Source organism: Perissodus microlepis, chromosome 17 (genome assembly GCF_051167445.1).
Source record: "Perissodus microlepis isolate ML-2025 ecotype Zambia chromosome 17, ASM5116744v1, whole genome shotgun sequence".
Classification (NCBI taxonomy): Eukaryota; Metazoa; Chordata; class Actinopteri; order Cichliformes; family Cichlidae; genus Perissodus; species Perissodus microlepis.
Genome location: NC_140477.1, coordinates 20,283,939 through 20,307,402, shown reverse-complemented (window position 1 = coordinate 20,307,402; position 23,464 = coordinate 20,283,939). Strand labels below are relative to the sequence as shown.

The 23,464-nt window shown below is 39.5% G+C and overlaps 1 protein-coding gene across 1 annotated transcript; it reads left to right on the top strand.

Moving 5' to 3' along the window:
• Window positions 1-1,460: 1,460 nt before the first annotated feature.
• On the top strand, window positions 1,461-22,567 carry myrfl (myelin regulatory factor like). Its single transcript, XM_084909723.1, has 23 exons — window positions 1,461-1,539; window positions 2,434-2,527; window positions 3,120-3,181; window positions 3,747-4,206; window positions 4,789-5,001; window positions 5,088-5,283; window positions 5,946-6,022; window positions 6,429-6,539; window positions 6,623-6,713; window positions 6,817-7,017; window positions 7,335-7,443; window positions 7,940-8,049; window positions 9,499-9,644; window positions 12,112-12,273; window positions 12,356-12,427; window positions 13,365-13,411; window positions 13,641-13,796; window positions 13,892-13,939; window positions 15,310-15,394; window positions 17,333-17,407; window positions 17,646-17,757; window positions 22,102-22,173; window positions 22,475-22,567. Exons 1-23 carry the CDS (start codon window positions 1,467-1,469, stop codon window positions 22,565-22,567), a joined length of 2,865 nt encoding a protein of 954 aa, XP_084765849.1. The 5' UTR covers window positions 1,461-1,466.
• The last annotated feature ends 897 nt before the right edge of the window (window positions 22,568-23,464 follow it).

Below are 23,464 nucleotides of genomic sequence, written 5' to 3'. Positions count from 1 at the left end.
ACTAAATTAGAACCATGCACTGTAACCATTCTGTTGTAACTATGAAATATTTTGTCTCTGAAGAAACTAATAACAAATTTCTTATTGCATTTTTATCAAACAGCTGACATTGCCCTAGCAATAAATTTGGGAGCACTGATGAGAAATTATTGTATATCATAAAAATTTTAATCAAATGAAGCAGAGGCAGTGGGACCAGTTCACAAAATTTGTTATATTCTCTTTGAGAACAGTTTAGACAATATTTTTCTGAAAGGTCTGTGTAACTTAGAATGACACCATTATCATCCAACAAATCTGTTATGAATATAATCTTTTTGTTCAAACCAGTCACTCTCGAAAATTGATTTTTGATTAAGTGTTATTACCCTATTATTCCATAAGGTTGAATTATGGGGAGAGGTTGTGGGTAAATCTCATTTTCCCAAAAATGCAAAGTCTGTTTTGGAAAGTTTGATATCTTTATGGGGATTTTATTTACCGCAAAATCACATTTCAAAATAAAGTCTAATCCTGTATACTATTTTATTAAACAAGGATCAGCCGTCCCCAACCCCCAGGTCCTGGACCAGTACCGGTCTGTGAGTCGTTTGGTACCGGGTCGCAAGAGTTGAGGCTTGAGTTTGAAATTTATGGTTTTCATGGTATTTATCGTTTTTTTATTTTTATATCGTTTACGTGGCGCAAAAAAGGTTGGGGACTGCTGTACTAGCAGGTTGCTGAGTAGACATCCTTGTAGTGTTTTGAAATATGCCACTTTTTCCATCAGTTTCCTTGTCAGGAAACAACTTCCTGTTCAGCGGAAATGCCTCTGGTTTCAGTGGAGTGTGTGAGAGCATTTCAGTTGTGTGTGTGAGAGCTAAAATTTCAGTAGTGTGTGTGAGAGCGTTTCAGTAGTGTGTGTGAGAGCGTTTCAGTAGTGTGTGTGAGAGCGTTTCAGTTGTGTGTGTGAGAGCTAAAATTTCAGTAGTGTGTGTGAGAGCATTTCAGTTGTGTGTGTGAGAGCATTTCAGTTGTGTGTGTGAGAGCTAAAATTTCAGTAGTGTGTGTGAGAGCGTTTCAGTTGTGTGTGTGAGAGCGTTTCAGTAGTGTGTGTGAGAGCGTTTCAGTAGTGTGTGTGAGAGCGTTTCAGTAATAATGTCCCTTACGGCACCTCATAATTTTATGTTGTGATCACATTTTGTCTCTTTAATCTCACTATAATGATGCATGCATATATGTAAGTCTGTATGTACCCTTCCTCCTTCTTGGACGGTGGGCCAAAAAAGCTTTGCACAAACATCGTCAACATGCAGCGGTTATTAACATCTTTTCATTTTCATCATCGCCCTGTTGTTGTGTGTGCTGGTAAAAATAATAATAATTCAATAAAAATTTACCTTTTTGTTTATTCTCAGTGTGAAGAGCTCTGCTGGACTTTCTCCTCATCCCGTGCTCCGCCGCTGCAGTGCCCCCTACTGTGCTGAATGGATCCTGAAGCCAGCCGGCTGCCAGCCCAGGTCCTGGGAGAGAACGAGGCGCTGCAGCAGTTCTTCAATGGTGGGATATCCTCCTAACATTAGCAGCACGTCACCGGCGAATATCACAGAATGAGTGAAAGCCTGAGGTTTGGATTTAAGGGGTGGGTCGTGCTGTGAGAATCCGTAAGGATGGTTGAGGATTTTCCGGTGAAAGTGCTGATGTCTTTAAGCAGGATAAAATTCTCTTGTGAGGTGACTTTAAGGTTGGTAATGTGACAGTTCCAGGAACGCTTGATAAGCCTGCTATTAAGAGGGTTGTATGGATTTCTAAAGATGAGCTTGGAAGAAGGTTTGGATGAGTTACTGGGAAGTTAAGATCCTCAATAAGGACAGTTCAGAAATTCTTAAGGACTTCTACAGAAACATTCCCATGATCTAAAAGAGTCCTGAAAGTCTGAGCAGTTCATTGTTGTCTGTGAGTTTTATTTCATTTTAGCCTTCACTTTTAGTCTGACCCTAAAAATAGAAACCCACCAACTGACAGTAGGTTAACTGGTTAACTGGTTAACATGTACAGTACCTTATCTAGTTCCATATTGTCACAAAGCTGATAAGATCAAAAATTATTGATGAGTGTGTGTGCAGGTGAACTTTATCATTCATGTTATGTGGGCCAATATAGCAGCATGTGTGAAACTGGATGTTATTCAACACCACTGATTATATCAGAGGGACTTTTGATAAATAATGGAACAAATTATTAAGATGCGTCTGCTCTCCTTTTCTTTATTTTCTGTCATATACTTGTGAGAAACATCACCAGAGTTTCAAATACTATTGGATCTGTTTGATGTCATAGAGAGCAAATATTCCTAACGCGGTTACATTTGGCTTGTGTTTGTGACGACTGTGAAAATGTCGTTGTAATTTCCTCTGTGTGTGTGTGTGTGTGTGTGTGTGTGTGTGTGTTCAGGTCAGGATGTGAGCGGTGTGTTGGACAGCTCTGTCGCGGTTGACACGAGCATGCTGGAGCAGTACCTCAGCAACGATGTGGACCCCATCAGCTTGTAAGAGTCACCCTCAAAGACACATCGACACTTTGAGATCATGTTTTTCATCTGTTGCTCTTTTGGAGGTGAAAAAAAGAGGTTTAAACATTTGAAATGTCCTTTAATGTGGATAGGAACCTTTTTTTAATACCTCTCTAATTTTGTACTTTTTTGCGTATTTTTCTGAGAGTGGCTTTGAGGTACAATTATCCGATTTTATTTCTGTCTGACAGCATGAACTCAGTCCTCCTCCTGTTAGGGTCATGACCCTACAGTTATGATGTAGGGTCTATAAAATGCAGTCCTGACTGTATTTCAATATTTTAATTGCCCGATAATCATTTGAATATATCTCAGTTACAAAGTTCACTATCAGCTGCAGAAGGTTTCCTCGTATTTTGCTGCATGAAACAGTTCATCCTGAAGCTGCAGAACTAAATATGAATATCATCATTTCTCCCTGGAGGAGATTCTCTTAGACAACAAACATTAAGTCAGTGTTCAGCTGGTTGGTTATCACCAAAGGGAAGGCTGTAAATGCACAACACAATTAAACATTTATATTAAATATGAATAAGAATTGCTCTTCATGTTGTTTTTTTCCTCCCAGCATGCTGCCCGAGTCTCCTCCTGATTCGGGCTCAGAGGCCTGGTCACCTGCACAGATTCCAGGTACCATTTACACACATCAGACATGCATTTTTATATGCAATATTTGCATTTTAAGAGACAACAAATTTCGTTTTTTCACATTCCTTTCTCGCATAGACCGCACGCTGACAAGAGCACTGGTTTTATTAACATTTGAAAAACATTTATTAACATTTGAAAAACAAACCTGATCAAACCTGATAGCTATTCATAACTGAAATAATAATTACAACACCGCTACAGTAGGGATTTGAAGGTAAACTTTAACAGCCCCTTGAGTCTGCAGACGCATTCTTCACTTGTAATCTAATAATCTAGTACAAATTATTCATTCCAACAAGTGTAATCTTCCTCGTTATGTGTGAAAAAACTACAAACCTGTTACCTTGGGAGTGAGTGACTGGTTGCTCTTGTTGTGATGATTGTGCCAGCAAAGAGACCTCCCAAACATCAGGCACATGCACATCTGTGCTAATTGTTCAAGATATAAAAATGACAATGACTTGAGGCTCATAATAATCATGTTTTATCACAAATAATTTGTGAAACAAAAAAGCTTTTGTAAGACATTTTCTTCTCTAATCAGGGAACCTCCGCTACATGTCATCCTATTGGTCCAACCAGCCAACCACGCAGGAGGCATTTCAACCCACAAATGCATCTGCTGCTTCCTCCTCCTGTCACTTTAAGGGTCAACGGCCTGCCCCCTCCAACCCCAGCGAGCTGACTCATGATCAGCTTTGTACTTTGGGACTCACAAACACTTATATCAAGTCTGGGAGTCCACCTGCCCCTCCTGCTCCACCTGGACCACCTGGACCACCTGCTCCTCTGCAGCAGCACCACACACATAACTCACCTGGACAATCACGCTATCTAAGTTCAGAGAAATACTCGCAATCTTACACCCCACCCACACCTCCTTCTCCACCTTTACCACCTTCAAACACCTACACCACAGCCTGCACTGGACCAGGCTTGCTCCCAAATCTAACCACACCCTCTCCAACCCATATGCCGGGCTCTGCCTCCACACTACAAACCTGGTAAGCAGATATTCAGCTTTATGACGCTATTACGTCACAATGTGGTCATTTTATTTTACAGTAGGTGGAATTGTGATCATGTAAATGACAGTCTGAAGAAATAGTCCTAAAAGTTGACAGCGAGGTAACAGAAACCATGGGATACAATCCAAACCATAAAGATAAAGAAGGCATGGCATGTGTTTGAGAGACAGTCCTGAATTACTTACATTTTAAATCAGTTATGCAATGACAGAGTGAGTCTGCAAAAGAAGGCTGAGAAAATATTCTTGAATTTAGACTGATTGACAGCCGGAACAAGTGGATGGAGTTTGATCAGTTAAAATAAATATTAAATTATTGTTGAAATGCGGAAAGTTTTTGACATTTAGAATTTAATCCCATTAAGTCACATGATATAGTATGCTACAGTTGCTATTGGTATACACAGAATACTGTTATTGATATAAAAATGTGTGTGTACATATTATTGGCATAAAAATGCCACAAAGATGAAGCATGTAAAAAGGAAATAGCAGTGGACCTAAGATTAAGCCCTGTGGCACTCCGTTGGAGCTTTGAATCTGTCTTCTCCTGTTTCAGCACCTTAGAGAGGAAAAAAAGGAGGAGATCAGAGTCTGAGGAACCATCTGCAGGAGTTGGCACCTCCTGCTCTGATGGTGAAGGAACTCATGGTGGTGTGGGGAGCACTGCAAGTGTTGGTGGAATGGGTGTGGGATCCTATCAACTACCATCTTGGGAACAGTACAGGCCAGAACAGTGGAGCACTTTGCACGACAGCAACTACCAGACACTGTGAGTCAAGGATCAACCCAGTCTCTTACTGCAAAGATAGCCTTTCTTGACCAAGGACATGGTTTACCAGCATCACTGTGTTTTAGGTCTCCTCCTGCCTACCACGTTGATACAGATAAAGGCTTCAACTACTCCACAGCTGACGAGTCCTTTGTTTGCCAAAAGAAGAACCACTTTCAGGTCACTGTTCACATTGGTGTGGATGCAGAGCCACAGTACATCAAAACGGCCAGTGGGCCACAGGAAATCAACTTTTTCCAGATAAAAGTGTTCGGGGTTAAGGTGTGTATACATTTACTTTCAGTTAAAGAAGGAAAAATAATCGTGCAGACATTAAACATTAGTTTTAAATCAAAGGCGGTTTAGATGCATAATAATACTCTATGAAAATGGTGAAACTCCATTGAGGGGCCAATGAACATTACATGGCTAAGGGTACAAGATAACTTCAGTGGGGTGAAGTCATCCTGTGCCCGTAGGAGAAACACAGCCTCAAAGTATTATGTTCCCACCTCCATTCTGCCAAACACAGTGAGTCGAGTTGATGCCAAAGACCTTGCAGGTGCTGCAAGATTTCCGTCCATTATGGTGTTTTGCTTTTAGATCATTAATAAACTCCTCACCTGTAGTTTTGGACTAAACCACCACCTTTCTTATGATCCATGAGGCAACCTCTTGCATGGAGCTTCAGACTCTGGACATTTGATGGTCATCTTCTATTTATTTGATTTCCAAATAATCACAATAACAGTTGCCACCTTCTCACCAAGCTTCTTACTGATGGGTTAGTAGCTAATTTCTGCCGTGTTCAGGTCTAAAATCTTGTTCCTACCATCCTTTGACAGCTCTTTGGTCTTGTCCACCCAATTCATACATGCAAATACTTAGTATGCTTTTCGACATTACTCATCTGTGTAATGTTTGTTTGTCTCCTTCTTATCAAGCTGGAAACTCCAAGTCACCTTGTGACCATTGAACAATCTCAACCTGACCGCAGCAAAAAACCCTTTCATCCAGTCAGGTATGTAACAGTATTAAAGTCCATGTTTTTGACCAGATACATATGACTTAACTACTGTAGAAAAGCTTTTCTTTTGCCTGAATAATGTTTGAGCCTTATTGTCTTCATGGAAGACAGTCCAGTATGATGTAAAGCAGTTCAATGTTTAAGAAAGCAGCTGGGTGTTGAAGGAGAAAAGCATTTTAGAACATTCCATTTTTTTTTCCAACACTCCATTTTTCAAGACCAAAACTGTCTTATCCTGAATTTGATAAGCAGAAGACCTTGGATGGATTGATCTGATTTAGGCCTTTGTTGTCAAATTATTAAGCCTCTGGCAAGCTATCTAGACTACCAAAGGGCCGATGATACAGTTAAAAATGTGGCAAATACAACATTTTAAACATAATGCTATCAAAACTTCCAGGGTCAGTCTACCCGGTGGCAAAATAACCAGAGTAACACTTGGCCGACTGCACTTCAGCGAGACGACGGCCAACAACATGCGAAAAAAAGGCAAACCAAACCCTGACCAGAGGTTTGTAAATGTATAAATATAAAAAAAATTAATGAAGGCATAACAGCAGTAGATAACAGTGATAATTGTGTGTGCTTATTCAGGTATTTTCAGATGGTGGTTGGTCTGTATGCTGTAGTCAAAGATGAGAGTTTTCCCCTGACAGCTTTGGTGTCGGAGAAGATTATTGTCAGGGTAAAAAAATACGTCTATGAACCAAAAATTGATAAACCAATAACTCAATGACGGTATTAAAAAGTTTAAGATTCCATTAAAAATAAATAAATCTTTCCCACAGGCATCTAACCCTGGTCAGTTTGAGACGGATGGGGACACAATGTGGCAGCGCGGAGTGGTGCAGGAAGATTTGGTGTGTCAGGGTCGGGTGGGCATCAACACCGACTCCCCTGATGAGGCACTGGTTGTCTGCGGTAACGCCAAAGTGATGGGCACCATCATGCAGCCATCTGACTGTCGCGCTAAGGAGAACATACAGCAGGTGAAAAAAATATATTTCATTATCTGAATATCTAAATGATGAGTTTTGTCCATTTGTAGCAGGTAGCTTTTTCATTTGTGGTTGATGTTCGACTCTCTAGTCTTCTGTAGTAGTATCTACATTAGCACAGAAATCTGTAGAATCTGAATCGACAGTTAAGTAGCTTTAGTATAATTAAAAAAGGCAATGTCTTAAAGACCACCACTGATATCTTTGGCATTTATTCAGTGGTTCAGCTGAATTCTGTTTGTCCTATTGTCCCTCTGACTTTACACATTAAAAATGACCAAAAATGTGTTCCTCTTTTTACTTATTAGGTCGACTCTGAGCAGCAGCTGAAGAGAATTAATCAGATGAAGATAGTCGAGTTTGATTATAAACCAGAGTTTGCTTCCAAAATGGGAATAGACTACACCCACCAGACAGGTGCTGCAATTCATCATGCTGATCATACCATATGTTTGAATCTTTCTATTCTCCTCTGAGACGAGTGGCCCAATCTTGATGAAACTTTGCATAAACATTGCCTAGGGCATTGCGAGTGCCAACATCAATATGGTGTCTACAAATATTTTGTACAAATCCCACAATATTTATATATATTTATATATTTGGCAAATCAATTGAGCACCAAATTGTGACCTTACAACTGCATTCACCATGCACACATTTGTTGACAAGATGACAACAATGTGGTGATAAGAACACAACATTTGGGTGACCATCTTCATGTCATGAGACACTTTATGAAGCAACCCTTTGGGTAGACAGTCGTCTAGTCTTGGGTCAAGCTCTATACACCGGTAAATTTACCCCCAAAAATATGGATTTTAATACTGTAACAAAATAATATGAAAAATATATCAAAATATATATATAAAATATATATACTATATTTATCCATGTGTCTTCTGATATTTAGGTATTATAGCTCAGGAGGTAAAAGAGCTGCTGCCGTGTGCAGTGAAAGACGTTGGAGATGTCATCTGTTCTGATGGAGAGAAAATTAATAACTTCCTCATGGTGGACAAGGTAAGAAGTGCTTACATATATATATATATATATATATATATATATATATATATATATATGTACACATATATATGTATTGGGGGTGCAACGATACACAAAATTCACGGTTCGGTTCGATACTTTGGTGTCACGGTTCGATATTTTTTTCAACACAAAGAAAGGTTCATGCCTTTTTAATTTGTCATTTATTAAAATTATAAATATATATTTTAACTCAAAAGTAGTTTTTAAATTTAATGTTGCTGAAACAACAAAATAATAAAAAAAATAAATCTATCTGATCGAGAAATCACTCATCTTTGGAAAAGAGAGTTTATTATAGAGAAATGGCTCTTTCCAAAATAAAAGCTATACTAAACGCTTCTTCTGGGCTATATTCTCAGCAGCATATTAAACATATCAGGTCCCCATAAGGAGAATCACGTGCTAACGGCTGTCTAAATGACTCGGGTAAAGTTTGTAGCATGCATGCTTGTTGTTTTTGTCTGCTTCCACTTGTCTTTGCACTAGGATGATGTCGGAGTAAATGTGCAGTCATATTCGTTGTATTCCCACTAGTGCTGTCAGCGTTAATCTCGTTAAAATGACGTTAATGCCACAACGCGGCAAATGTCCATTAATGAGTTACCGCGGATCACCCCATGCATGGGGCTGGACGGCGTCAACACGTTAACAAGCTAACTGCGCTAACACACTAGTTCCCACCAATTGAGCATTGTGTGGCACATCCGACATACTGTTTTACTTTTGTCCATGACACACTTACCATCAGGGTCATGCTTCACATGGAAACCAAGATAGTTCCAAACGCCAGATCTGAATGAGGGTGGGGGAGGTTCAGTTTCGGGTAGCGTTGAGGCAGTTGCCATGTTGCAACGAGCTTAGCTCCTGTCTTGCTAGCTTGTGCTGCGCTCAGTGGATCTGCACTCGACAGTGCAGCCTAGGCCGAGTAGTCGAACGCAGATCCACTGAGCGCTCAACACAGACAGCATCGTCAGAAGAAAAGTTGATAAAATAAATAAAAATTTTTGTATTGTTCAATACATATGCGTACCGAACCGAAAGCACTGTATCGAACGGTTCAATACCGATACATGTATTGTTGCACCCCTAATATATATATATATATATATATATATATATATATATATATATATATATATATATATATATATATATATATATACATGTATATGTTTTTTGGTTTTTGTTTTTTTTTACTGATACTCTACATTTATACTACTCTTCAAATACAACCAAATTTAGGTTACTTTAGTGATTTTCAAATCTTACATTGGTTGCATGCACACACACAACACAAGGGAAAAAAATGGTTGTCATTAGAAGAAACATTTAAGGTAACATTTTGAAAGTATAATGGTTGCCTGATAACTACATCCTGCAGTGATGTTAGCAACCAGCACTAACGCCCTCCCTCTCCTCTTCCAGGAGCAGATCTTCATGGAAAATGTGGGCGCAGTGCAGCAGCTGTCAAAGCTCACTGACAACCTGGAAACTCGTATCAACGAACTTGAGGTCTGGAACCGTCGACTGGCAAAGCTGAAGAGTCTGACGGGTAGCCTACGATCCACTGGGTATTTACCTTCATCCATCTATCACTTAAAGTTACATCCATATGTATTCAGAGAATGACACTTCTTCACACACTTCTTGTGTGAAGAATTCAGGTTTAGGAGATTCAACAAAACTGTGTTAAGCTGCTTTCATACACAGTTTTCATTTTGTGAGGCTCAAACTGATAAGGATTGTTCTGCTTCGATAAAGATCTTTTGCAGTCGATGACAGTCTGAAGTCTTGAAGCCATGCACATCACCAATTTCTGTGTCTATCAGGGAGAACAGCCCTAACCATGGAAGAATCACTTCCAGTGGTATGAGAAAGCATTTGACCCCTTCCTGATTTCTTAGTTTCAGCATATTTTCCACCCTTGTTCACAGATGTTTCAGATGATCAAACAAAATCTAATATTAGCCAGAGTTAACCCAAGAAATGTATTGATGCATGCCCAATCATCCAGGTAAGGAAATGCCAGAAATTTCATTTTGTTCATCTGGATGTTGCGTTTTCAGTGGGAGAAATGTTTTGTCATTCATCCAAGTGAATTCTTCAGTCTTAATTTGAAGTAGTCTTTGTATTTCAAGAATTCTTGAAAGAGTAGCGTAAAATGGCTGACAAGTATTTTTGAGTATGATGGGACAATCTTGGCACGCCTATATTTGGGCAGTTTCTCCCATTCTTCTTTGCAGAACCTCTCCAGTTTCATCAGGTTGGATGGGGAGTGTTGGTGCACATTTTCTGATCTCTTCAGAAATGTTTAATGAGGTTCAAGTCGGGCGCTGGCTCGGCCAGGACTTTCACAGAGTGGTCCTGAGGCCGCTCCTTTGTTATCTTGGCTGTGTGCTTAGGGTCGCTGTCCAGTTGGAAGATGACCCTTCACCCCAGTCTAAGGTCCAGAGTGATCTGGAGCAAGTTTTCACCAATTCTCTATACAGTGCATTCATCTTTTCATTACTCCTTTCTAGTGTCCCACTTCCTGCTGCTGAAAAACATCTCTGCAGCATTACGCTGCCACCACCACGGTAGAGATGGTTTTGGCCAGGTAATAAGCAGTGCCTGGTTTATTCCAGAAAACACTTGGTATTCAAGTCAAAGAGAATTTTGTTTTTCATGGTCTGAGCGTCCTTCGGGTGCCATTTACTGAGGAGTGGATTCTGTCTGGCCACTCATCATCATTGGTGGAGTGCTGCAGAAATGATTGTCCTTCTGAAAGGTTTTCCTCTCTCCACAGAGCAACAAAGGCTCTCTGTCAGAGTGACCCTTGAGTTCTTGGTCACCTCCCTGACTAAGGTCCTTCTAAGCCAATTACTTAGACTGGCTGGTGGTCAGCTCTAGGAAGAATCCTGTTGGTTCCAAACTTCTTCTGTTTTTGAATGATGGAGACCACTGTGTTCACTGGAGATTTTAGTGTTGCAGATCTTTCTCTGTACCAATTCCCATATCTGTGCCTAGATACAATCCTATCTCAGAGGTCTACAAACAATTTCTTGGACTTCATGGCTTGATTTTTGTTCTGACATTCACTTTCACCTATCAGATCTTATGCAGACATGTCCAATCAACTGAATTTACCACAGGTGGATTCCAAATGACTTACAGAAACATCTGACAGATTATCAGAGGAAACATGATGTACTTGAGCTCAATTTTGAGTGTTATGTATGTACTTGTAATATTTGTATTCTTTATTTTTAATACATTTGCAAAAATGTCAAGCAAACCTTTTCCATTCAACTAAGTGAAAGAGTTTGTCTTAGCAAACCTTCTTAACTGTTACATTCATGAGTTCAATTTCACAAATTGTTGAATGCTAAAATGGATCAAAACAGAATATTACAATATCATAAAATGCATCCTTTAAAGGAAATATAATATTTAAAAGGATGCATTTCATAATTTCTCAGAAACAATTCAAATAACTCCATTATGGTTATGTCTAAAGGCAGAGTCATACTACAAAGTATATAGCACCATGGAAAATGACTCATGAAATCTTTATTGCAACATTACTGTACTATATCAGTGCGAAGCACAGGTCAAGGACAACTGAGTTTCTGAAGGCTACTGTGGGTAACACTGAAAGGCATTAATAGACAAGAAATCACCACAGGTAACAGATTATATAACATCCAAGGGATCAGTTACTATAGCTTTAGGTCTTATCTTGGGCTAGTTGAAAGGCATCTTAAGAAATGTATATAGTAGTACCTTAAGCCGATATCCCTGTAGAAAGTTGAAGGACTGTCGTTCACCTCTGTACAAAATAACCTCTTAACTTTGCTAAATGTCATGGATACACTCATCACTATTCAAATAAATATAGTTTATTGTTATAATCTTAAAGGAGCTCTATCTTCCATCCTTCAAGAAGCATGTGGAGGGATGGATTTCAGGAGCAGGAGTAGAGTTTTAATTTTCTTCCTTTTTTTGGAAAATTTATTCTGTGATTTGAAAATGAAGCAGTGTTTATGTTATTTCTAACAGGAGACCTCAGAAACACAGCAGCATGTCAACAATATCAATACCTGATGCATGTAAGACTGAAAAAGTGCAAAGGGAGGAGACAAGTCACAAATACAGACGGTGCCTGCGGCATAAAGTCTTTCAGATAAGCGTCTTCGCTCTGCTGGCCACTATGGCTTTCTGGTGAGATATGATGTCACTTAGAAATGATATGTTAAAGTAAGAAAGAAAGAAAATCTATATTGTAATGTGTTTGTGTGTGCAGTGTCATCTCCATCACCACTCTATACCTAGTTAACGTGAAGGAGGAAGATTTTGGAACCATTCCTGGAAACAGGTAAACAATAACAGCTTTCATAGTGATTCCTCGTCACTGAAACAGTTCCAAATCACCATCATTACATATGTTGTTTCAGATACACTAAGGCAGTGGTTCCCAAACATTTTTTGCTAGCCCCCTCCCCCTGTTCACTTCATGTGCAGGGCATTTTTGTTTTTGTTTGTTTGAAACCTACTGTGCATTTATTTGAATACTTCCAAAAGAATCGTTCTCAGGCTGGTTAAACTTCCAGTGGATTTTAGAACTTTCACAGAGAAAGTAATGGAAACCACACCATAACAGATCGATAACTATCCTCTTGTTGTAGCTAGGTCATCTCAGAGATTCGCCTGAGATTCTCTTGGCTGTTCTGATTGTTTTTGACGCATTTATGCTATATGATGACATTTGTCTCAATATGGACATTTATTGAGAGGAAGTCTACCCTCTTCTCTTACGTTAGCCTTGCCGTTGTTCCGTAACTAGCCACCAGGTAGCCTCATATGTCAAATGGCCCTTAACTAACCCTCCAAACATAACTGGTATTTTGTTTTTGTCTTCATTCATGTCCATCGTCACAGAAATGCTGTACAGTTTAGTTATTTTATACATATTTTGGTCAGAACATAATATATCATCTTCAAATTTCTATTAGTTGGCTAGCTTCCCGATAACTCTACTTCACTTTGTAAAGCAAAAAAAAAATCCTAAATATCCAGACTTTATTATAGCACCTGGGAAGACAGCCACACTGATCATTTTATTGGCGCTGATAGAACTTGGACTATTTTTAAGTGTCAAAGTTTGTTTGTTTGGCAAGCTCCAGCATTATTTACCCCTTGAAATGACAAATGAAAATGAAGGGGACTAAAAAGTTCTGAAATGTAGTACCTGTTAGCTTGTCTGCATTATTATTGTTATGTTAACCAACAAGTTTTATGTTTTTGTGTGTTAGTAATACCACTGAGACTCCTCTGCAAACCTCATCATGGACCAGCACAGGTAATGTGATGCCTTTTAACACTGAGTCTAAAGCCAAAAAGACAAAGACAAATAATGGTGTAAATAGTATTATAAGCATTTAGAGATCAGATAGAGACCTAAATACACTCACCTAAATACTCAGATTAAATTATTTTAATCCGAGTATCCGAGCTTTTTCAGTGCTTCTGAATTCCAATAGCAGTGGCAACAGAGAAAACAAAGTAATAATACGATAAATCTCTTCCAGTCCTGCCAACTGGTACTCCTGGCCTCTGGCCCCCTGCTGTGGACTTCTGTGATCTACTATACTGTGATAAGGTGTACTGCTGCCCGTCATCAACAGAGGGCACCACTAACTCAAACATCAACATCTCCAAATCAACAGAAATACCTGTTATGAAAGGTAAAGTTATTTCACTCTCTAGTTCTTGCTTACGTTAAAAAATTATTTCATCATAACTGATTTTTGGTTCACCATTTGATATTTCTGCTCCTCAGAAAAAAGCATTGAAGATTTTTATGGACAGCTGAAAAGTGCTGGAGACTGTGAGTAAAATTTTATATAGTTTCAATTCATGTATTAAAGTTATTGAGAGATTTTTGACTGATTTTAACTTAGAAGGGAAAAACAAAGTGTTATTCAAAAGATCCTTCAACAAGGATTCATGAAGCCTCACCTCGACCAGGGATACTAGTACCCCAGTCTAGGCCTGGGCCTGACAGTGGGCGAGGGCTCGGTTTCAGAGCACACCGGGTCTTAATGCATGCAACTCCTCTGGGTTCAGCATGAATGCACCAAATGGCTCAATCCTCCTCTGGTCCCACAGGAGGAGCCATAGGGGTTTAATACTTTGTGGACTGATTGTAAGCAGATGCCTTGGTGGATCAATCTTCAGTTGCCAAAACTGGCTATAGGGACGTTTGTTTAAATAGTCCGGGTTTCTGATCCTATCAGTATTACTTAGAAGGCAAACAGAGCTTGGATGGAGTCAGGGAGGAGACCCTCCCAGCTTTAGCTGCTTTTCAGTCCCGCTGATGCCAATCCTGTTCCCTCTGAAGGCCTGCTTGCTCGCGTGGCCTAGCCGTCAAGCCCTCCTCCTTCAGTCCCAATGTTATCAGCAGCTCATCTCTAATCCATGCATTTGGTAAATAACTGGATTAAGATTTAGCAGGCTTTTTTATGCTAATCTTGAGAGGAAAGAGGCTGGCCACAACGCGTTTATCTCTCTTCCATGTAGATGTACTAGAATAGGAAGGGAGCCAAATCCTTGAAAGTTATAATCTTACACAGCAAAAACGTGCAGAGAAAAAGCCAAAAAATATACCCAGAAAACCAATATAAAACCAATTCGTGGGTCCACAGTGTTTGGGCAGTGGTTGCTCTTCTGCCGTCTATTGCTGCAATATGTAACTTAATGCAAGAACTAGAGTAAGAACAACGCCAAATGTTCCTAGGAGCCATTTTTTACATTATTTGCCCACATGCATCCTCCTCTCTCTCCTCCCCTTTCTTGATGTCCACGACATTCCTTGTGCTTTTGGGTTGGGGAACAGTCTTTTGGGCAATAACAGTGAGACTTGGAGGAGTGTGAGTGCTCTGCCTGATCTGAACCTGATTGGCATGAGGTTTCATAAGTGCATGTAGCAGCAGTATATACTGGGTCACCGGGAAGATGATGCATTGCCTAATGTTTCTAGTCCACTAAAATAAAGGACGTTTATTACATGTCTAAACTTGAACCTTGAATTCCTGGACTTGGATTTTTGAATGCTGTTTCTGGTCATAAACTTCATAATTTTTCATTTATCATCATTTACTTGCATGAGAACTCCAGTCTGAGTGACACCAGTAATGCTCCTATTATTTTCTTTGTTCTTTTTCTTTAAAAAAAAATCTGTTTTTCTGTTTCTATCAGGGACGAACACCACTATCCATTCTATCATGATCAAAGAAAGCCAGCTGGTGATTGACAGAAAATACTGCCTAAGAGACGAATGTGGGTAAGTAGAGAAAGCGAACATAAACACACTGTGATTGTATGCAGGTTATAGACTGTTTAGTAAATTCTTCATTTGATAACACTGCTGTAAAAAGGGTGTTTCAGCTTTTGCGAGCTTGTTAAATAACCAGATTCACCATGAGAGCCAAATAAAGTGGACTTTGTCCCAATATCAAACATTTATGGGTTAAATCTCATCCTAAGCCCATGGCTCTCCAAGTGTAGCTCGTGGGCAAATTGGTGGCCCTTGTTAATTATTTGTGTGGATCCTGGGCGTAATAAAGAAAGAATGCACTCCCAAAATCTTCTTTGGCCACTCTACACCTTTGAGCTGTCATTTTAACTATTGCCTTTATTTTCAGTGGTCACGGAATATGAATATGAACATGTAGAGAACCACTAGCAAAATTTAATTTCAAATCTCGTAAATTTTAATTTTAAGGAGTTCCTTGTTGTCTGTGAAGGTTCTCAGTCATCCAGGTCATCGTAGTCAAAGGAGCTTGCAAAGAAAAGCGTCTGGACTTCTTTAAGTTACTTGAAGACGTTTCACCTCTCATCCGAGAAGCTTCTTCAGTTCTAAGGTCAAATGGTGGAGAGTCCCAGATATAAACCTAGTGGGAGTATCCCCCCACAGAGGGACAAAAGGACCCCCTGATGATCCTCTAATCGCCTGAGCCAAGGTGTGAAACTGGGTGTGGGTCCCAATCAGCCAGAGTTTCGGGTGTGTTCATTGTGAAACCTGGCCCCACCTTATCATGCGAATTCCTGAGGTCAGATGGCCCAGGATGTGAGTGGGCGTTAAGGCGTCTGGGAAGGGATCTCAAAACTGGATTATAGATGGCAGATAGCAGTTTACGACACCAACTCTCTGCCATCTATAATCCAGTTTTGAGATCCCTTCCCAGACGCCTTAACGCCCACTCACATCCTGGGCCATCTGACCTCAGGAATTCGCATGATAAGGTGGGGCCAGGTTTCACAATGAACACACCCGAAACTCTGGCTGATTGGGACCCACACCCAGTTTCACACCTTGGCTCAGGCGATTAGAGGATCATCAGGGGGTCCTTTTGTCCCTCTGTGGGGGGATACTCCCACTAGGTTTATATCTGGGACTCTCCACCATTTGACCTTAGAACTGAAGAAGCTTCTCGGATGAGAGGTGAAACGTCTTCAAGTAACTTAAAGAAGTCCAGACGCTTTTCTTTGCAAGAGTTCCTTGTTATACTTCTATCACCAGCAAGTTGTAAAAAATCAGTTGAGGTTTTCCTATGTCAACATTTTATTTCTATGGCGCTTGCCAACTGTTATTTTATCTGTACTGTTATTTTGGTATATAATTGCTTGTAAGGTGTCCCTGAGTGCCTTAAAAAGCATGCACAAATAAAATGCTCTTATTATTACCTTTGCTGTTGCAGAGTTCTCCCATAAAGTTCACTTTAGGATTCTTTGAGAGTCATGTCACTCTCTTCTAAAGCACTACGTTAAACGCTAACTGTCTTTATATAGACTCAATTATTGCAAAATAGTTCCACAGTGAAAGTTTTCACACCTTTGTGATGTAACTGTCTCCATCTACTGGACGTCCTTCTTAGATCTTTAGCAAGGAGACACTTTTGTAAAAAGAGTGAGAAAACTGTGAAAAGGTAGTTTGTTGTAAGAGAGATTTAAACTTGAGACAGTAAAGTTCTGCGTGATTTACATTTATGTAAATCATATAAACTTAAATGATATTTTAAGAAAACAGGCTGCAGTAATGCTTGACTGTGCATGTGGAGTGGATGTCGATGTCAAAGTCAAAAAGACCTTTAATCTTAAATGCCAGTAAAATCTCAATTACATTTTTGCAGTTCCTCGGTAATGATACATGCTACCTCGTGCTATTAATTAAATATGTAGTAAAAATAAATAACGTTATACTTCTGTTGTTTCCTTTAAGCCCCAGTCGATACATCTTCAGAGTTCCTGTCAGTGAGTTTGTTCCTGTCAACATGAAAGTAACCCTGCTCATGAAGTAAGTATCCTAATATACTCACACATGCTATTAAAACATGTATTATTAATATTATTATTCTTGTTATTATTGTTATTATTATTTATATTTAAGCTTAATCTATTCCCTTTTTATCTGCTAATGTTGGAATGACACTATAGATTTTTTTTGCAAATGCCAATTTACATGCGATATTGAAATACATTGACATAAATGTTTTTTCTGTTTGTGTATATAAATCTGTGTCTGGTTTATGCAGCTCTACAGAGGAGTTAGTAGTCCATCTGTGCAATTTTGATGAGTCCACGGTCTGTTCTGCTCAGCTGGATATCAGCACTGTGTCTGACAGCAGATACCCATCAAATACACAGGTCAGAATCAATAATCAGTTTCCCTAAACGTCACTTATATACATCATGTAAATATAAAACAAATAAATAATGAAGATAAAAATGAGAAAAAATGAAAATGAATTTTGAAATGTAAAAGCTTCACACAAAACAATAGGATAATTAACAGGGTTTTTCTTTATTTGTAATTTGAGCTTTTACCTTCTTTAGAACATAAATGCCATTTTTAAAATAAGGGAATCTCTTCGTTGTTTTTCATTAATTTAAGGCTTTTTCATCTTTAAGAATATAAGTTAATATTAAGTATAACTTCTTATCATTTACATTAAATTAAAAAAAATGGTTTAATAGATTAAATTCATCCAGTTTTTGGAACTTAAAAAAACAAACAAACAAGTAGAATGGTGTGCTCTAATTCACGAAAATTAAAATATATATATATAAAAAATTCCCCACTCGCCCCCTTTGGGCGGTCAATCCTTCAAGCTCGGGTCCTCTACCAGAGGCCTGGGAGCTTGAGGGTCCTGCGCAGTATCTTAGCTGTTCCTAGGACTGCGCTCTTCTGGATAGAGATCTCCGCTGTTGTTCCCGGGATCTGCTGGAGCCACTTGCCTAGCTTGGGAGTCACTGCACCTAGTGCTCGGATTACCACTGGGACCACCGTCACCTTCACCCTCCACATCTTCTCGAGCTCTTCTCTGAGCCCTTGGTATTTCTCGAGCTTCTCGTGTTCCTTCTTCCTGATGTTGCTGTCATTCGGAACCGCTACATCGATCACTACGGCCGTCTTCTCATGTTTGTCTACCACCACTATGTCCGGTTGGTTAGCCACCACCATTTTGTCCGTCTGTATCTGGAAGTCCCACAGGATCTTAGCTCGGTCATTCTCCACCACCCTTGGGGGCGTCTCCCATTTTGACCTCGGCACTTCCAGGCCATATTCGGCACAGATGTTTCTGTATACTATGCCAGCCACTTGGTTATGGTGTTCCATGTATGCCCTGCTAGCATCTTGCACCCTGCTGTTATGTGCTGGATTGTCTCAGGGGCATCTTTACACAGCCTGCACCTGGGGTCTTGCCTGGTGTGATAGACCCCAGCCTCTTCTCGGCCATCTTCGTGATGTATTCTTGGATGTTCGTTGTCTCATCCTGGACTGTGGTGCTGACACTCACCAGTCCCCGGCCCCCTTCCTTCCGCTTAGCGTACAGCCTCAGGGTGCTTGACTTGGGGTGAAACCCTCCATGCATGGTAAGGAGCTTTCTTGTCTTGATGTCAGTGGTTTCTATCTCCTCCTTTGGCCAGCCTATTACCCCAGCAGGGTACCTGATCACGGGCAGGGCGTAGATGTTGATAGCCCGGATCTTGTTCTTACCGTTCAGCTGACTCCTCAGGACTTGCCTGACCCTCTGGAGGTACTTGGTGGTTGCAGCTTTCCTAGCGGCCTCTTCATGGTTCCCATTCGCCTGCGGGATCCCCAGGTACTTGTAACTGTCCTCTATGTCTGCAATGTTGCCTTCTGGTAGTTTGATCCCCTCCGTTCTGACTACCTTCCCTCTCTTTGTTACCATCCGACTACTTCTCCAGCCCGAACGACATTCCTATGTCATTGCTGTATATCCTGGTGGTGTGGATCAGTGAATCGATGTCTCGTTCACTCTTGGCATACAGCTTGATGTCATCCATGTACAGGAGGTGGCTGACAACTGCTCCATTCCGTAGTCGGTATCCGTAGCCAGTCTTGTCAATTATGTCACTGGGGGGGTTCGGGCCTATGCAGAACAGCAGCGGGGACAGAGCATCTCCTTGGTAGATCCTGCACTTGATGGTGACTTGTGCTATGGGCTTGAGGTTGGCCTCCATCCCCATTGAGTTCCTGATGAAGGCTCTCAGGGTCCTGTTGATCTTATATAGTTCTAGGCATTCCAGGATCCAGGTGTGGGGCATTGAGTCATAGGCCTTCTTGTAATCAAACCAGGCAGTGCACAGGTTGGTCAGTCTGGTCCTGCAGTCTCGGCTGACTGCTTGGTCTGCCAGTAGCTGGTGTTTTGAGCCTCTGGTATTCTTGCCTACACACATATATATATATATATGTATATATATATAATTGTTTACTGTGATGCTGTGTATTAAAACACAAAAGCCTGTGTGAAGATGCAAATTAATGGATAATTTTTCATCGGTTTTTTGTTACATTGCTGGTCAAAATCGATCCATCCATTCATCAGTTTTCTTCCATTTATCAGGCCTGGGTTGTTCAGCAGCAGAGATGGGCAGTAACGCGTTACTTGTAACGCGTTACTTGTAACGCGTTACTGTAATCCAATTACTTTTTTCAAGTAACGAGTAAAGTAAGTGATTACTATTGCAAAAACGGTAATTAGATTACCGTTACTTTCCCGTAGGAACGCTGCGTTACTGCGTTACTAAAACCGTGATTTTTTTGCGAGAATGTCTCATGACAGTGACGTAAGCAAGTGCGACGTTCGTGACAACAGCTGTGTGCAGATCAACAATGGATCATATATCGAGTGCGGGAGAGAGTATGAGCGTGCAGCGTTTAAAGCGTGGAAGTACTGACCTTACTTTGAGTTTGATTCCATAAAAAGTGACAAAAACATTAGCGTCCGCTGTTCACTGCGTGGGAAGAAAACTTACAGCAAAAAACCCCTAAACTTCCAAGCAAGCACCGAGTGCGCAACGAGGAAATGGGAAATTCACAGAGAAACTCGCGGAGTCTTCCACTGACCGCCGCAGCACACCTGCACCAGGGTAAACCTCCGCCTACCCAACTCCTGCTTTACAGGTGAAAATAGAGCAAAAGGACCGCTAGTCTTTGATTTTATTTATTTTCTGCTGTGTTTTACTTGCATCTATTTGAAAGAGTGAGTATAAACACACACACAAAAAAAAAAAATTATGTGCTGGAATGTGCAGAAAATAGGTTTAAATATTAAACAAATTTCTTCCAGTCAGAGAATGTTGCATATAATTAAATTTTTGCTTGATGCATAAAGTTAAAAGATTAAAATGAATAAAACAAGTTTTAAAAAGGGACTTTTCCATTTGATTACATTTTATATGATGAATTATGCAGAAAAAGTAGAATTGGGCTGAAAGAGCTATCGCTTTATCACCTATTCAGGTTGTAAATCGTGTTTTTAAAAAGTAACTAAGTAACTAAGTAATTAATTACTTTTGAAAATAAGTAATCAGTAAAGTAACGGGATTACTTTTTTGGGGAAGTAATCAGTAATTAGTTACTGATTACTTTTTTCAAGTAACTTGACCAACACTGTTCAGCAGTTAGGCAGAAATTAGTTTTGAGGGTCGCTGAGGTTCCAGTTCACTAACTCAGTCACTGTGGCGGTTAATAATGCAGGAAGTGTGGGGCAATCACTGATGAATAATGAATGTGTGGCAGGTTTTCTTCACAGTGGGATGACAACATGCTAATCACAGTAACACATAAACCTTGATGTACAGAGGACTGTCCAGAAGACCAAAATTACGAATGCTTTGTCATATGTTTACATTTATGTCGAGGTTTTCTTTCTACTAAGTGAGTTTTGAGGCATGAAATGAATCAGTCCTGATTCTGGAATAAAAAAAGAAGAAATAAACTTCTCTGGATCTGTGAAACTTACTTTGAGTGAATTTTCAGCCTTGTCAAAGTAATTATCAAGGGCAGCGCTGATGAAAATCAACCCAGCTGTAGAAATCGTTTGATTTTGCCCTTGTTTTAAAGTTAAATACTAAGTCTCTTAAAAACTATATTATATTTATCAAAAACCATTTAATTATTCTCAAAAATTAAGTAAAGCTTCGTCAATAATTCAGAATAATTTCGAACTTCTAACTTTGGGAATGAATTTAGTTCATTTGGGGAAGTTTGAAGCCTTTTTCTTTCTTCTAATATGAAGTGATGAGTTTGGTTTATGTTCTTAAGACTAAATAAGAATTTTACTAATATTGCTTCCAATCTTACAAAGATATAAAATCTGGGGTACTTTTAGCACTTCGGTATCAATTGGCCCAAATGTCACAAGCCAGACTTCTTATGGTTCATGACAAGTGTAGTGTGGGCATCTGTGGCCCACGCTACACTTGTCAAGGAGGAGAACTGGCAGATGAGTTGCAGCAACCAGGCTCTTAATTGCTATCTGAGTAGGTATGGCCATTTTTCACTTTTATGGGCTAATTCCCCAAATGACAAAGAACTGATCATGAAAACATTCATTCAGGATTAGCTTCAAATAATTGTTTTTCTGACCTTAATGTGACATTTTTTTTACTGTTTCCACTGAAAATTAGAGGTTTTGCTGAATAAATGGTAACTGCCCTTTTTTGGCCTTTTTTCGGCAGGGGGAACATGAATGGCCTCTTCATGTGGCTCGCCTTTATCAAAGCTGGTATCACTTCCGCTCAACAGTGGCTGTAAGAAACCAAAAATTATTAATTTTTCTTCTATAAAAGTCCTACATTTCACTGGTTATGAAACCTTAAAGACACACAGTCCTCTTCTTGCTGCATGAACATGAAAACACTATTTAAACAATCCTCACTTTTACTAAGAACATTGATGGAAACATTAGTGTTATAAAAACATTTTATTTTATGTTGCCTGTCATATAAATTTTCATTATTGATGTTATTTATATAAATATTTTCACAGAAACATGGATCCTACAGACTGTTGGGCTATATAATGTATATGCTTATCAATGTCTTTCTTCAGGGTCAAGCAGACTGCAGTACCAACTATCACTACGCGGGGGTGCTCTTCACAGACTACCACTTCTACTTCTACAGACACTGCACGGAATTTTAGAAACACAATTACAGACAAATTACAAAAACATGTTTATGGAATATTTGCTTTATTTCTGCAAAGATGACAATTAGAGAAATCCAAGCATGCTCTAATCACTTCTGCAAGTTTTTATGTTTGGTTGTTTTGTTTTGGGGGGTTTCGTGGGGTGGGGGGGCAGGTTTGTTATTCTAGAAAAATGGCTGGTTTAAAAAAAAATGACAAGTTGAAAACATTAACTTTGACATTGTATTATTTAATGTATTTTACTCATATCTTTGTTTTATGCTAACTTTTACACAGACTGGCAAACATGGAAATGCCAAAAATAAAAAACATTACAACAACCCATCTTCCAATCAGAGAGGGAGAGTCAGAGATGGGATTTACTGTGACTGCAGTTCAGACAGAATAAGTGTAGGCATACATGTGAGGATCATCGAGATTTTAAAAAAAGTATGAAAGTACATTTCTGCCATGTGAAAATTTGTTTTCTATATGCATTTTTAAATTGTCTATTTTTCTGCCTTTTCTCAAATATTTGTTTTTGTTTTTCTTTGATATGAACAGTTTTACCTCCTTGTGTCTGTGAAACTGTTAAAATGTAGATAGATATAAAAATCCTTATATACACATGACATCCCAGATGAGAATGAATGAATAATTTATATTAAATACTTTGTTTCTTCACATAGTTGAATGTGCTGACAAAAAAAGACAAAAATTTATCAATGGAAATCAAATTTAGCAACCCATGGAGGTCCATATTGTGAGTCACGCTCAAAATTAAAATTGAAAAAAAAACCACACTGCAGGCTGATCCAACTTTGATGTAATGCCCTTAAAACACGCCAAAATGAGGCTCAGTAGTGTGTGTGGCCTCCACGTGCCTGTATGACCTCCCTACAATGCTTGGGT

Excerpts from the sequence above, each read along its gene's own strand:
- myrfl (XM_084909723.1), top strand. The coding sequence starts at position 1,467 with ATGGATCCTGAAGCCAGCCGGCTGCCAGCCCAGGTCCTGGGAGAGAAC. Across the intron at positions 1,540-2,433 it reads GCTGCAGCAGTTCTTCAATG|GTCAGGATGTGAGCGGTGTG; the intron begins GTGGGATATCCT and ends GTGTGTGTTCAG. Across the intron at positions 2,528-3,119 it reads GATGTGGACCCCATCAGCTT|CATGCTGCCCGAGTCTCCTC; the intron begins GTAAGAGTCACC and ends TTTTCCTCCCAG.